Source organism: Hirundo rustica, chromosome 8, assembly GCF_015227805.2.
Source record: "Hirundo rustica isolate bHirRus1 chromosome 8, bHirRus1.pri.v3, whole genome shotgun sequence".
Taxonomy (NCBI): domain Eukaryota; kingdom Metazoa; phylum Chordata; class Aves; order Passeriformes; family Hirundinidae; genus Hirundo; species Hirundo rustica.
The window spans coordinates 6,769,856-6,784,519 of NC_053457.1; the positions used below are offsets into that span (position 1 = coordinate 6,769,856).

General features: G+C 42.5%; 1 protein-coding gene across 1 annotated transcript; it reads right to left on the minus strand.

Annotated features, from left to right (window-relative positions):
* Positions 1–6,116: 6,116 nt before the first annotated feature.
* On the minus strand, positions 6,117–14,664 carry CDK1 (cyclin dependent kinase 1). Its single transcript, XM_040071052.2, has 8 exons — positions 14,607–14,664; positions 13,703–13,753; positions 12,135–12,291; positions 10,950–11,073; positions 10,400–10,570; positions 9,686–9,849; positions 9,423–9,564; positions 6,117–6,473 (listed from the first exon to the last, which is right to left on the minus strand). The coding sequence occupies exons 2-8, from the start codon at positions 13,737–13,739 to the stop codon at positions 6,360–6,362; spliced, it is 909 nt and encodes a 302-aa protein (XP_039926986.1). The 5' UTR covers positions 13,740–13,753; positions 14,607–14,664; the 3' UTR covers positions 6,117–6,359.

Sequence of the window (14,664 nt, forward strand, 5' to 3'; positions counted from 1 at the left end):
GGAGCACAGCCTGGCTTCTGGTCTGGGCTGCTGGAGGTGGGCAGGAGGAGTTAAATCACAGTCAGACCTTGGCTGGGGTTTCCAGGGGTTGAACAATGACTGTGGGGACTCTCAGAGTTAACCCAATGACAGATTCTGCTAAAGACCTTCTTTGTGCTCAATCTCTGTCTGTAAAATTAATGTTACTTATGGAGATGGGTTTGTTATGAGTGATTTTTACTGCTCTTTGAAAATCACTCCAGTTAAAGCACCTGCTTTAGTTTTTTCCTCACTTACCAGAACGAGTACTCTGACACAGGTCTGCACAGCATAGGAGAGGGACACCTGCTGTGTATTTACATTTATTTATGATCTTTTACTATGTGTAAAATGCAGTCTTACCTAGACCATATCATGAGAACTGGGAAATTATGAATGTGTTTTTTCATTTCCAAGAATAACTATCAAAGTACAGCTCCTACACATTAGCACTCGCATTTCTGCCTCGAGCAGCTCAGTGGACAGAATTTATTAGCGTAAACTTAGGGTGGTTATTTAGCTGTACATCACTCTGTGCATTGAGAGGAGAGAAGAAAATCCTAATGCTTCATGTACCAGCGCTGGGGTGAATTTTACCAGGCATGTGACTGTATAATCCCACGGCTCTAAGAGCAGATGGAAGTATTTGACATAGTTCTGCTTTTAGCTTTTGCATTTAGGAGAACACGTATCAACAAGTAAAAATAAGACCTTATATCTGAAGCCAGTGTTGAGGACCAGATTCTCAACTGCTATAAATGTGACTCTATTATTATTATTACTATTATTTACCAGCAGAAAATCTAGTCCAGCTTAAGAAAAGTAGTTAAAAAAATGACAGGCTGCAAAACAAAACCACAGGCGCAATTTTGCACACACGTATCAAATCCAAAATGGAAAATCTGGAGATTAAGCATGCAGACCTCAAAAAATCCACTGCAAAACTGGCCACTGTGGACAATTGATAGCAATTTGAGAGACTGGTTATGAGTCTGTTGTAGTTTAACTATATTGACTGGCACTCCTGTGATAGTTGCTTTATTAAGCATAGTCATTGTGATCATTAATTTCAGCATGAAACGCTTTTTACAGAGGCTTTTGTGCATTAGCCTAAGCGATTCCTCGCTAAAGAGAGAAATCAGTACGTCAGTACGGCACTGGACATCTTTGAAGTTTGCAAAATTTAACTGCCCAGATGTTTCATGAAAGGCTTTCAATTCAGATATTATTTTCAGCCTGGCTGCCTACCAGAAAATAAATACCCTTCAATTTTTCATGGAGCCAGGAGAGTCTGAGCGGGTTTTTCTGCTCCTCCCTGCCCCCCTGCCCGGCTGCGGTACCGAGGTGCCAGAGTGACACCGCGTGGCCAAGGGAGAGGCGACAAAACTTCAGGAATAGTGATAAGAAAATGGAACTTTTATCCCAAATACACATCGGGACCTTAGGTGTCTTGTTGCAGCTCTTCAGAAATCATCTTTGCTACCGTTCCGTTGTTTTTATTTTCATACACGTCCATATTAAGCCCTAAATACTAAGAAAGAAAATGGAATGTATTTAATTACTGATCTAGGGCAAAGTACCAGGTTTACATCATGAGATTTAAAAAATACACACACACACACACACACACATATATATATACATATTACACTTTCCTGAAGTCTTTTAAATGTTATTTTACTATTCATGATAAGTTCTCGGACAACTTTTAAGAAATTCTTTTTTTCTTTATAGAAACACAAAATAATTTAAGCTTGCTTTTTTATCCATCTGCCAATTTCATATGTTCTACACTGTTTTGGTTCTTCTTTTTATCCTTTTGCCTGTCACCAAAGGATGGTGAGTAGCTTCCCAGGAATTCAGTAGTTTCAGTATACCTTAGGAAGAGATTCTGAGCTGGGTGAGGTAATTCCTCATCCTCAGATGATAGTTTTGAAACCAAAAACGATCAAGACAAATAAATCCAAGAGAAGAGAGCCTCACCTCCTTTCTTGCAGCCAGTGAATTAGTGGATATTTCAGAAACACATCTGGATTGTGGGGAGAAAAACCGACAGGTCTGAGGCACATTTGTGATACAAAATGTTATAGGCTCAGAGCCCAAATCAAACACAGTTCAGCAAACAGCTGTGAAATATTTCCACTCCTGTCCACAGCTTACATGGCAGAGGGTTGAGACACGGCACAGCCAAGGACTGGCTCACCCTGGGGTCTGAGAGAACACAAAAAGGTTGAGATCCTGCGGGGAGCCACCAGAGATGGCTCCCACCAAGAGGGACTCGAAGAGACATGGTCCTTTTCCTTTCCTTGCCTGCCTTTAACTAGTTAAATCCTTCCTGATCTCCACAGGGATCCACAGGAAGGCTTGCCAGGCCCCCAGGAAGCTGTTCACAGCACAATCCATGGGGAGAACCTACAGAGGGAAAAGGACTGACCTCTCCTTTCATGCCTCCATGCCACCAGCTGGGAGCACTTTAGAGCCCTGCTCCTGGGTGAAAGTCAGGATGGGACCCCTCAGGTGTCAGATAACCCTCCTCCGTGCCTTTAACCCCCTCTGGAAGCCAGACATGCAGAGCCAGCCCTTGGCTAGGCTGTGATGTTCTTCCTCTAATCACTGTGGAGGAGAATGGCCTTAAAAAAATCCATCTGTGGTGCCTCTAAAGGCAATAGATGAGAAAAACAGCTCTGAAGGGTGGTTGGAAATGGCAATGACGATTGTTTAATGATACAGGCACATCTCTCCTTTTTTACACAAAAATACACACCCTCCTTTGAGAGACCAACAATTGGTAGGAAAAGTGATAGTTAATGTGTCTTGTGCAAAGAAAAGCAGTAGATGCAGAGCAAATGGAAAACGGGGAAGCTCTTTAAGCCCCACATGGGTTAGGAGAGCCCATGGGCCTTGCTAAGCAAGGAAAAACACGCTCCTCAGCCCCAAGGATCCATGCTGCATTTACCCAGATCTCTGGGTTTGGCTCTCAAACACTTTGCCCTGCATTTGGCCAGGTATTCTCTGACTTGTATGCAGGCTTTCTTAAGAATTCAATTGGTTGTCACTTAAAATAGTTGGGGAAAAAATATTTTTTAAAAAATTCCCCTCCCAATAGTCTATTCTAAACCCTTCAGAGGTCAGCAGAAAGATTTTTATTAAATTCAAAGAACTGAACAGAACTACTCCTGTAAAGGCACTAATTATTCCCCAGGGCATAATGCCTGTCACTTTAGCAATTTGGAGAGAGCAGCTCTCACCTCCCATTCTTCCATTAAAGGCAGCCAGCCACCTGTACTGGAGATACATGTCTGAGATCACTCCATTAATCTGTTAGCAGCAGCATCAATAGCCTGCTATTGATTGAAACACAACAAGAATGTATTGAAATAGCCAGGCTGAAGTGAAATATACCCAACAACAAGAGGAGAACACCCAGTACCCCGCTGACATTTACACATGAGGAGACAATGCTTTATACAGGAATACAGTGGGAACAAAATCAAAAGCCATTACCTGGAATGAGCCATTGATGCAGCAGATGTAAACCAGAGCAGCTGGTGGTCAAAGCAATAGGAAATTCTTAGATTACTCCATAAATTGATGCAGCTTGTCAGAAAATAAGGCAAGGAGCTTGGTGGAGAATAAATAGTCAGGCTTAATGAAAGCAGGGCCTGTAAATCAGTGTTTCCTTATTTCCACTCAGTCTTTACAAACCTGATAGAAAATAAACTCAGAGCCAGTGATAGTGCTGTGCCTTTGTGCAGGTCTGTGGGCAAGAAGGAAACAGTGCTGTTCAAAACTGGCTGTTCAGAAGTAACACAATACTAACATGGGAACACTGGTAAATTCCCAGTCATTTGCTGCTTTAAATTAATTTTAAGTGCAGCAAATGCAATTGGACTGAATAGGTGTTTTCTTTCTGACTCCAGCAGGTACATTTCCTATCCTCTCTGCACCAATATAAAACCTTCACCTGCCTCACACTTCAGCAGCCTGCTAGCACTTGACAACTAAAAAACCCCAAACCACTGCCCAAATCCCAGCTTGATCCTGTGTAAATCCTATTCTTCTATACACAAACCTTTTTCAGCTCCATTACTTTTTAATGGCATGGAGGACAAGAAAGTGAAGTCAAACACCAAGTTTATCATTTTCAGCTGGGGTTTACTTGTGCTCTAGCAGAAAACAAGATACTGAGCAGCCACAGTACCAGAGGCAATACTGATGCAACATTTTAGAGTGGAGCACATTGCTTTTAAATAATTTCATCCCCTGTTCTTACAACATTCAGAAGAAAGCTACTGCACTAGGTATCAATAACTAGTCTGCTGATTATCACCCACAGAGGGTTAAATCCCCAAAGTTTTCACTTTACACAATAGAATTGAGTTTTAGGTGGCCAAAGCTTGAACATCACAAACCTCCCACATGCTGGGTGCAGGCAGCAGGGCAGTGACCAAGAGCAGATGATGTTATTTTCCACAAGGAAGCGGTTTGCCTCACTGATTGAGAACAGGGGAGCTGTGACAGTGAGTCAGGTGTCTCAGTCTGATGCTCAGCACCTGATCTCACCCGAGGCATAGAGTTTGGGGTTTCCCTGCTATAGGAGCACTAGAACGGCTCTCTCAGAACTGCAGTGGTGTCACAGCAGCTGTTACAGTGCCTAGCTAAACAAGATTGCAGGCTTGCAGTTACTGTTTGAAAAGCTCTCTGGAAATTTTAGTACTTGAAAATGTTAGTTAAGATAAGCTAAAGCATTCCCCCATCATTGAACTGAGACAGACACCAGTTACTTACAAAACAAAAATAAGGCTTTACCAGTATTGCAAGCAACAAAATATTTAGTTTGCCCAGCTGAAGTCTTTTCCACACACAGAATCTAGTCTATGCACTAGCTTCTGATTTTTAATGTAGATACTGGCAGGTTCCCCTCTTTCTCTACCCCAAGGTAACCAATTAGCAGCAGCAATTACAAATCTCTTGGCCTGCAAAGCCTGTGTCAAGTTACTGCACACAAGTGGAGACAAATTAGATCCCTCCTTTGTCTTCAAAGTGCATCCTTTCACTGGTGTTAACAGCCATCACAATCTTCCCCCCCACTGCCTTCAATTAAGTAACTTACCTGTATGATTTCAAAAGCCTCTCCTTCCTCACTGCCCTGCTAGCAAATGATTCCATTAAGCCAAGTCTCCAATATTTCTGGAGACTGAGAAGCACTTTGCAGAGAGCAGTGCTAACACCCCCAGTGGCATTTATCTCTCACATGCTGCTTGTTAACAAAAGCTAGGTCCAACACTTTCAGCCACTCCTGGACTCAATAAACATCTGATGACCTGGAGAGATGTCATCTCCACTGCTTTTAGTGTCCAGATTCAGCAACTGTAGGACAGGGCTCTTACAAACCTCACTGTTAATAGGGTTCACATCAGTGCTTTCACACACCTGATTCAGCAATCTAAGTACTTTCAATACTATTCCCCATTGTGCTGCAAGCCTTGGCCTCTCACCAGCAGAAAAGGAGCACTTCAGTGCCTCGAGCCAATAAAACTTACACCAGCATACACCCCATCCCTACTGCTGTGTCTGCAGGCCAAGAATGGAGGTAGCAGTTGGAAACTACCACACCAGCTGTTAGTAGGACACATTTGAATTTTATTTGAACTTTTGACAACACTCTCACCCTTTCAGTTAAATGCAAGGGAGCTTTAAAAACCGGTGAAGTCTGTAGCCATGTGGCATCTCAGTCTATGATTACAGTTCCTAGGAGTCCACATGCCAACATCTTGGTAAACAAGAGGAAAGGACTTGTCTCAAATGATTTGCAGCTACCTTCAAAAACTCAAAAACTTAAAATCAGTTTGACAAGCTACACTTTAAGCCGCTGTTTTTAGCATATGTTACAGCTGCTGTCCTTTAGCACATCAATTGCCATGATCAAGTAAAATTGTAACTGACATGACACTGAAGCATCTCAAACTTGAGAATTTCCTGTTGTATCAGCAACAACCATTTAGAAGTTTGGGCTAGCAGCTTTTCTAGCCAAGTAGTGCCTTTCCAGTGCATTCCAAAGAAAACAAGAGTCCTGCAGAGCAGCCGTGGCCTGGAAATAAGTTCAGTCCTTCACTGGGGTTAAAGCTTTATTTATAGAAAGTTGACTGCATTAATTGCAGCAATATTTGCATTGTATTTGAACTCAGCACTAACAGGTTAATATTTACATTTAGATAACACTTAAACCACAACAAACAGAATACAGCCAATCTTAAGAGCAAAAAGACAGACATACAAATTACAGACTTGAGAGTAAAAGTAATCACAATTATTTCACTCTGGATGATTTAGGCCAAAGGTTATTTCTTAATCAGATTAGTTGGAAGAGTGGATTTGTCCAAGTCATCAAAATATGGATGGTTCAAGGCCATTTTGCCAGAAATCCTTTTTGCAGGATCATAAATTAACATTTTCTGGAAGAAAAAAAGAAAGATTTACTTCCTCATGAAATGCAAACTAAAATCATGTTAAATACATATTTAACCATAATAACAATAATAAAGTAACTATAAAGACATTTTCCCCTTTGTTCTGTGCTCTCCTAGTTGGAGAGGTTTTCCCCTACAATCAGTAGGGGTGCATAACATCTCAGAAAATGAAGAATCCCGTTTACCCCCTGTTCAATAACCAAGCCATTGCCTGTGTCTGGGTACCACATCCCCTGAACTAAATCCACAACCAGGCACCAAGCAGCAATTATTGTCTCAGCTTCTCACTGAGGGAAATTAATAAGCTTTAGGCTGTTGAAACCCCAAGTGTTTACAAGGACAAGTGGTCTTACACTTGTTTTGTTACTGACATTGAACAAAGTGATCTCAAATTGCTTCTGCTCAAGTTGGTGACTTTATAATTAAAATAAGAGAATGCTCATTCAGTTTCAAAATCCAGACTGGAAAGTTGACAAACAGGTAGAACTGAACAAAACAGTTAAGACTTGAGTCTCTTTGTAATAAAATACTTCAACTGAATACCTCAATAAAGGTGATGAGAACAAAAAGAGGAGGTGTCACAGCCATTACAATAACCCCCAGAAGTTTCTAAAACAGGAGGAAATTTGTTTTTCTATCCATTAAAAAGAATATCTATAGCTTATATCATACAAAGGAATGAAGCATTCAGCAGTTTTGTACTAGACCAAATACAAGCAAAGTCTTTTTACTTCTCCTTACTAAAGGACAGACCACTGCAAATTCAAGTTACCAGGATTTCACCAGCTGCCTCTCCCCTGTCTGTTCCAGAACAAAACTTAACCAGTATTACTCTGCCCACTCTTCAGTCTTGACATTTAACTATCTTTACACTTCATTCTACAGGGAGTCTTCCAAGTCAATTTGAACCACTGAATTTGCATTTATATTCTCTGAACTTCTGCCAAATGCAATGCTGCCTCTAGATTTAACCTTGCATGTCCAATTTCATCTCGTGGCAGGTTCCTATTACCTAGACCCAGAACAGTGTCCTATAATTAATTCTGGTACCAAAGGTTCTCTCAAAATTGACTCTAAGAGGGGAATTTCTCTGAAAAAGGGATGCTGTGACGCTGGGACTCCAGCACCACAATTGAGAGGGTAAGTGAAGGAAACTTCTCTGAGCAGCCTGGAGCATTAGTTTATCCTGGCACCTACTCTCCTGATGATTCAAAGTTTTTGAGGACAGCCACCAAGTGCTTTGAAATGCTGGCCATAGAAATAATTTAGCTTATGAGGGTCTTAAATTCACAACCTCACTCATGCAATTTGAATTACACATTTTTGTGTTATGACATATTCCAATACAGCTCCTTTACATACTGATTCCATCTGCAATAGTCTACAGAAAAAAAATTAAACAGTAAAACATTTTCATTGACATATCTGAGCTTGTGCTCTAGAAGGAACTATTCAGTTTCATTGCCTTTAAAGTTGTATTATGGGTTTAAAAGGCTTGAAAGTGCCATAGGAAACTTAAAGGGATTCCAGTCAGGAATACCACTGTCACCAGGCACTAATAGTAAACTAAAAATGTCAACGTTGATTAAGGCAGAACTGTACAAGACTTTAGAGAATTTAATATGCTTTGAGACTACAATTATGTTAACACCATGAAGAACTAGTACTTTTTTTTGCCTTTATTAGCAGCAGCCCCAACCATTGGCTTCAAAGAGTGAAGCCCCACCTAAGCTCAGATGAGACCCTGGCAGGTCCTTTCCATACAGCTGTGTCAACAAGCTTCTCCTGCCAGTTCCATTGATTTGTTTGTAAATGCAGTCAGCAACAATTCTATTTCAAACTGATTTAATGATGCTGTCAGGGGTCTTATCTCTGTAAGACAACTGTGCTGCAAGGTTCAGAGCTATCCAGGACAACTACATGTCCAACAAATGTTCAGGCTATCAGTGTGAACTGGGGCTCTGTCCCTCAAGAAAAACCAAGTGATCATTTGAGCTTTTTGGGTAACATGCTTCATTCAGAGTATTCTGCCATTTTACCAGTATGGGTCATGACCTGCTTACAGCCATGAGCCAGGCACACAGGCACTGCTGTACACGGGGGCTCTGAAGAGTCAGCTTGGCTTGAGACACACAGAGCACCCCTAAATGCAGGTCTGCACTGTACAGATGCAGCTTTAGAACAGCCAAAGGACAATAAGGTAAGTGATTGTACCTCGGGACACTGAGGGGCATGCCTAAGATGTGACCTAAATTAGCCCACAGTGGCAGCAATGGAAAAGACTGATGAAGAGCTTGCCAATTAAAAGCCTGGTGTGGTAATTTATCTGCCTGGGCCCAGAACTAAAAGAAGCTCACACTAGACACAAGAGATACCAATTAAAAGTTAATACATCACAGCCAGAAATATTTAACTCAAAATTTAAGGGCAATTGAGACAGACATTACAGGCAGACTTGAGCTGAGTTTCTTTTCTCAGCTAATCAATACATTCAGCTGTTTCTATCCTTGTTTATTCAGTTAAGACCATCATGGAAGTTTATCCACATGCTACCATAAAACAAACCATCATACAGCCACATCACGATTGGTACTGGCAGCAGAAAGGTGACAGCTACTTCACGGGCAGAGGCCTTCACTTAAACCTCTTTGTAAAGACTCATCCTCACTTTCAAGTTGTACCTGGCTTATTATCATAAAAAAGCTGAGACATAATTGCTTCAAGTGAAAAACAGTGTGGTATTACTTGTGAAAGGAGTGAATGTCACACAAGGTGTCAGCTCTACAAGAATGAAGGCTCATAGCAGAGCTGATAGCTTCAAGATCTCCATATTTTCCTTCTAGCCATGACTGATTAGTACAGCTTTGTGTATTCTGGAGTATTTCAAACAGCCCCCTCAGTTTCTTAACCAGCAGCTTAGGACAGACTACTTACAGCCAGCAGATCAAGTCCATCTTTATCCAAGTTTTTGACATGTGTTTCAAGGCTGACAGGCTTCCATTTTGGGAATGTGTTTTTATAGTCTTGCAGGGATTCCACCTCAGGCCACACCTCGTTGTTGGGGGTCCCTAAAGCTCTGGTAAGCAAAACATTGAGCAGTTTAGTCTGAAATCTGTTACGTGCTATTACACTTTTAATTACACACAGCTGTTGTGCAGTGCCACACAGGTAGCAAGGAAAGGTTCAGCCTTACATACCTGAAGATTCTGAAGATCTGGTCAATCTCTGAATCCCCGTGGAAAAGTGGCTTTTTAGTTGCCAACTCAGCAAATATGGTCCCTATGCTCCAGATATCTACAGGAGTAGAGTAACGAGCAGATCCCAGCAGCACCTCTGGAGACCTGTACCACAGCGTCACTACCTTTGGAACAAGGAAAGGTTAAGTGTGTGGAATCAGACCCTTTTATTGACTGCAAGAACAACGGCTCATTTGTTGTTAAGCAGCATTCACAGTTTTTTGCTAAAAATAGCCAGTACTACAAGTTTTAGCAAAAGTGTAATACTAGTTTCAAACTCCATTTGTAGTTGTTCAAACTCCGTTGCAGTAGCTTCTACTTTAAGAAAAGCTGTTGCCTGCACAATTTCCCTAAGAGCAAGAATCCTTTGGCACCCAGCCACAAAACCCCTAAAACCCAAGTGCTTTGCAAAGCAAAAGCACCTTTATGAGATAGTGAGCAACAAATTTGAGTCCATCTTACTCACTGTGAGTGGGATTCATTAAATGCTTTGGAAACTTAGAGTGAAACCACACTCAAAGAGGTGGAAAACTGTTTTCCAAAACAAAACATAACTTTTTCATAGTTTTGCTAGGTAATGGCTTGAAAGAACTGATTTTTAGCTGTTTCAGACTCAGTTCTTAGCAGGCAGCAAGAATGCACTATCCAAACCACCAGAAGTATCTCCCAACTCACTTCATGAGTGTAGACCCGCACTGGAATCCCGAAGGCTCGGGCCAATCCAAAGTCTGCCAGTTTAATCACCCCCTTATCATCTATCAGGAGATTCTGAGGCTTCAAATCTCTGTGCAGAACTCTTCTTGAGTGGCAGAAGACAATACCTTGCAAAATTTGGTACAGATAACTCTAGAAAGGATGAGGTGGGAGGAAAGAAAGAAAGGAGTTACTTTTAGTAATGGCAGTGTCCTGCAACACAAAGGTGCTCCCTTCATCAGCTCTCCCCACAGCAGCAGGAAATGGAGATCCAAAGCACTGCAGATTTTAATATCAAAAAGCTACACAAATTAATTCTGAAGATTAGTTTAAAGCAGTTTAATCTCAGTAATTAAAAGATTTTCAAGTGGCATTTGAAAGCAAAACTCACATTCATCTTATTATCTACAGCTGCTTATTTAACCTTTCATTTCTCCTCGAGGAGTTAATTATACTGAAAATAAGAGCTGCTTATGGCTTAGTAGGTCATCTTTAAGTTAAATTCCCTCTTAGGTTAAGAAATTGTCATTACCTTCACACGTGAACGCTCCAAATACTGGCCAGATGGAATACTATCCAAATATTTCTTGAGATCCATGGAAAGGAATTCAAAAACAAGGTATAGTCTTGAATCCTGCATGAGAACATCCTGAAGACTAAAAATGGAGTATACAATTACTTCCACTGCAAAATGCATGAACTCACATTTCCTCTCTCAACAGGGATACAAGCTGACATTTCCAGGTTCCTACTATGGAAGTCTTAAAAGTCTTCAAACAACAGACCTAGTGAGTTATACTGTCATCTGGAAATTCAAGTGTATCTGAAATAGTGTCAAGCTGAAATAAAAGCCTATATGCTTCCTCTTAAACTTATGTTCTCTCAAATCATACACAGGAGTCTGAACAAAAAATAACTACTGCTGTTAAGAAAACCCCACCTGTAGGTGTTGGTGCCTAGCTTCTCTGAAGCTGGCCTGTCACAGCAAAGCTTGAATTACTAGGAGGGTTTAAGTGAATATTTAATAGGAATCTAATAGACACAGCAGAATTTGCATGCATTTTAGAGTATCTTCTTCACCCTTTGACTGCAGGGGTTCCTAAACCCAAGCATACATACACTGAGACACTGCCCAGCTGGAACTTGGCCAGTTCTAAGGCACATTAAAGATCAAGTATTTTGCTGCATCAAAGAGCAAGCAAGTATTTTGCAGGGAAGACAACAGCTGCAATCATTTTCACATATCAATAGTCACTGATGGAAGTTTCACTCATAGCTCAGGTGTGCCAGCTATGATCGCATCAAAACTCATCCAAATTCCTGCTACAGAACAGCAGGAGGAACATTAGAGCACTTGAGCCAAACAGTCTGTTCCAAGGTGGTAAATAAACTTCTGAGACTGCCTGAAGTAACAGCTTCAGCCAGTTTTCATGAGGTATGCTGCCTCTATTCTCACAATAACCTCTCTGAAAAGAATTTACAGAAACTTCTAAATTAACAAAATTTTGTTAGATTCCTAGAACGAAAAGAGGCAGCATGAGGAAGGCTTAATTAGAAAACTGGCATAAATATGGAATTTAAACTATTTGCTGCAAAGCAGACACTGTATTAAGCAGAGAGGTTGTCACATCACTATATGAGTGGAAAAATAACTTGTGATCTGATGGGATCTAGAGTGCCCCTCCAAAAGTTTAGCTAAATACCAGCATATGCATACCAGACTATATTGGGATGATTCAGCTCTTTTAATAAAGAAATTTCTCGGATAGCAGTACTCGGAACACCTTCCTCCTCACTTTCTAGACGTATTTTCTTCATTGCAACCACTTGGCCTGTGGTTTTGTGACGACCTTTATACACAACACCATAGGTACCTGAACAAAAAGACAGTGAAACAAATATAGAAGTACTAGCTTCTGGTACAAATAAGTTATTGCAAACACAAGCTGCTAACGTAGGAAAAGTCCTTACAAATGGAGCATTGGTTTAATAACAAACACTATTTAGCTGTGGAGTTTGACTGAGCAATTTTTTTGTTTGTTTAAAGCATGCCACCCATGAAGTGCAGCATTTGTTAGGACAGGGTGCTTAGAAGCCTAAGTGTGAAAGGTGAACATTTGGAAGACGCAGTTATAAAACCAGATACTGTTTGAGTTTCAAGTTGACTAACTTTCAGGCAAGATCATTATAAGGGATTATGATTTTGCCATTGATACACCATATTAAAATGCTAAAGCTTTAGCTGCAAATGAAAGTAGTGCTCCTTCTGCATCCTGAGATCCAGCCATCCATGGGCATGAGCTGTGGAAATACCTCTGGCACAATCCTCAGTGCAGGAGAGAGGCTAGTGCTGTGGGTCTCAGCAGAAGCTGAAATTGGAACCAATAGTAAATCGCAAGTCAATCCATCTAAATCATCAGTGTTCACAGAAGTAGAACCCTCAAACCAAGCAAGACAGCCTTAGTCTTTTCTTTTTGCCCTTCCTGAAACAGTAATGCCTCCCATGAAGACCAAACTAGTTAATTTCAGAAAGATTCACGCACACGGCTTTGGTTACAAAACCCAAGCACACCTTTTGCTATTGCCTCAGAGTGTGCAATCTCAGAGCAAGGTACTTCAACTTTTCAAGTCTGCATAAGGCTAGAGCCTTATGTTATGTGTTATAAAATGCACTGATTTCTAGTTAACACAGGCTGGATTCCCAGTAACAGGGGTTGTGACTAACATCTCCATTGAAGCCATCTTCTTAGCGCCTCAATGTAAAGTAATTGTTAAAAATTCACTTCTCCACAGAGCTTTACCATCTTGCTTTCCCTTGACACCCACCCGTACTGCCTGTATATATTCAGAGCAGAACAATCCAGATAATACTACTCCCTTCCAGCAGCTTCAAGCAAAACAACACACTGCACAACTTCAGGGGCGACTGGTAAGTTCATACTCAGGGAAACAGGGGAGATTCCTAACTGTAAGCTGGTTTCAGGACTTAAAACGTATTTTTTCTCCCTTTTGGAGGGATGTTATACCATTAGCCATCAAAATGAAGGCAGACACCTTTCAACACTGGTCAGTTGTTTTAAAAAGACCATGTCACTTTCAAAAAAAAGGAGGCAGGCTGAAAGCTTTTACAGATATAGATAACTACTACGGTAATTAAGCCACAGGCTTATTTAGCCACTTGGCTGAATCTCAGTGACTCCTGTAACAGGCAGAGTGCACAGAGCTTCTGGGACACCTCATAGCTCAAACAGTGGAGCATTTAAAAGCACACTTCCCCATACTTACCTTCCCCAATCTTCTCTATTTTTGTGTAATCATCCATTGCTGTGATTATCCCTGAAATGGACAGGAAAAAAACAAACAGAAAATGAGGATGAACAGTTGCTGCCCTGAACACAGACAAGTCACTGAACCTATGCCAAGTCTTTAGAAGTGAGTTGTGCCTCAAATAATTAAATGTAATGTGAAACACTTTAATGTTCTCGTCAACAAAAACACATAATACATTCATGCAGAACTCCAGCTAGAAAAAGTACACCCCAAAGTACGAGTGGGCAATGACTCCAAGGAGAAAAATTAAAAAAAAAAAAATCTTTGAAGAAAGCTCCTGCAAAGAACTGAAAAAAGTGCGCCCTACTCATAATTTTTACCTAACTACTCACTCAAGAGGAATGAGCTAGAAACGGAGAGGAACGGCACTATGTAAAAACCCGGGACCCGGCTGCCAGCCAAGCCGGGGAGCACCGGCCCAGGGTGTCAGCGGGTGAGTGCCCCGCACCGCGGGACGCGGAGGCAGCGGCCGGGGCTGGCACTCCGCACCTCCCCCGCTGCTCCGGACCAGCACCAGCTTCGGGGGGGGGGTCACGGGCACCGAGCACATCCGCGTTACCTTCGGCTCCGGGAGGCGGCGGGCTCCGGCCAGGCGGGCAGCGCTCCGCTCGCCGCGCAGGCCCCGCTGGGCGCAGCCCGGCCCCTGCCCCGCTGCCGGCGCCCCGAGGCGCTCCGCCGCTCCCCGCCCGGCTCTCCGGGGCGCTCCCCGCCGCAGAGCGGGCCGGGCCGGGCCGGGCTGAGCCCCGGGCTGGGGAGCGGCACCCCGCGCGCGGGCTCGGGAGCGCGCGCCCCTCTGCCCCGGCTCCCCCTGCCCCTCGCGCGGCCGCGCGCACCAACGGCCCCGCCGCGCGCCCCTCACCTGCGGAGCCGCTGCGCGCGCGCGCCGCACGAGCCGCCGCCGCACAGGCACGTCCGCA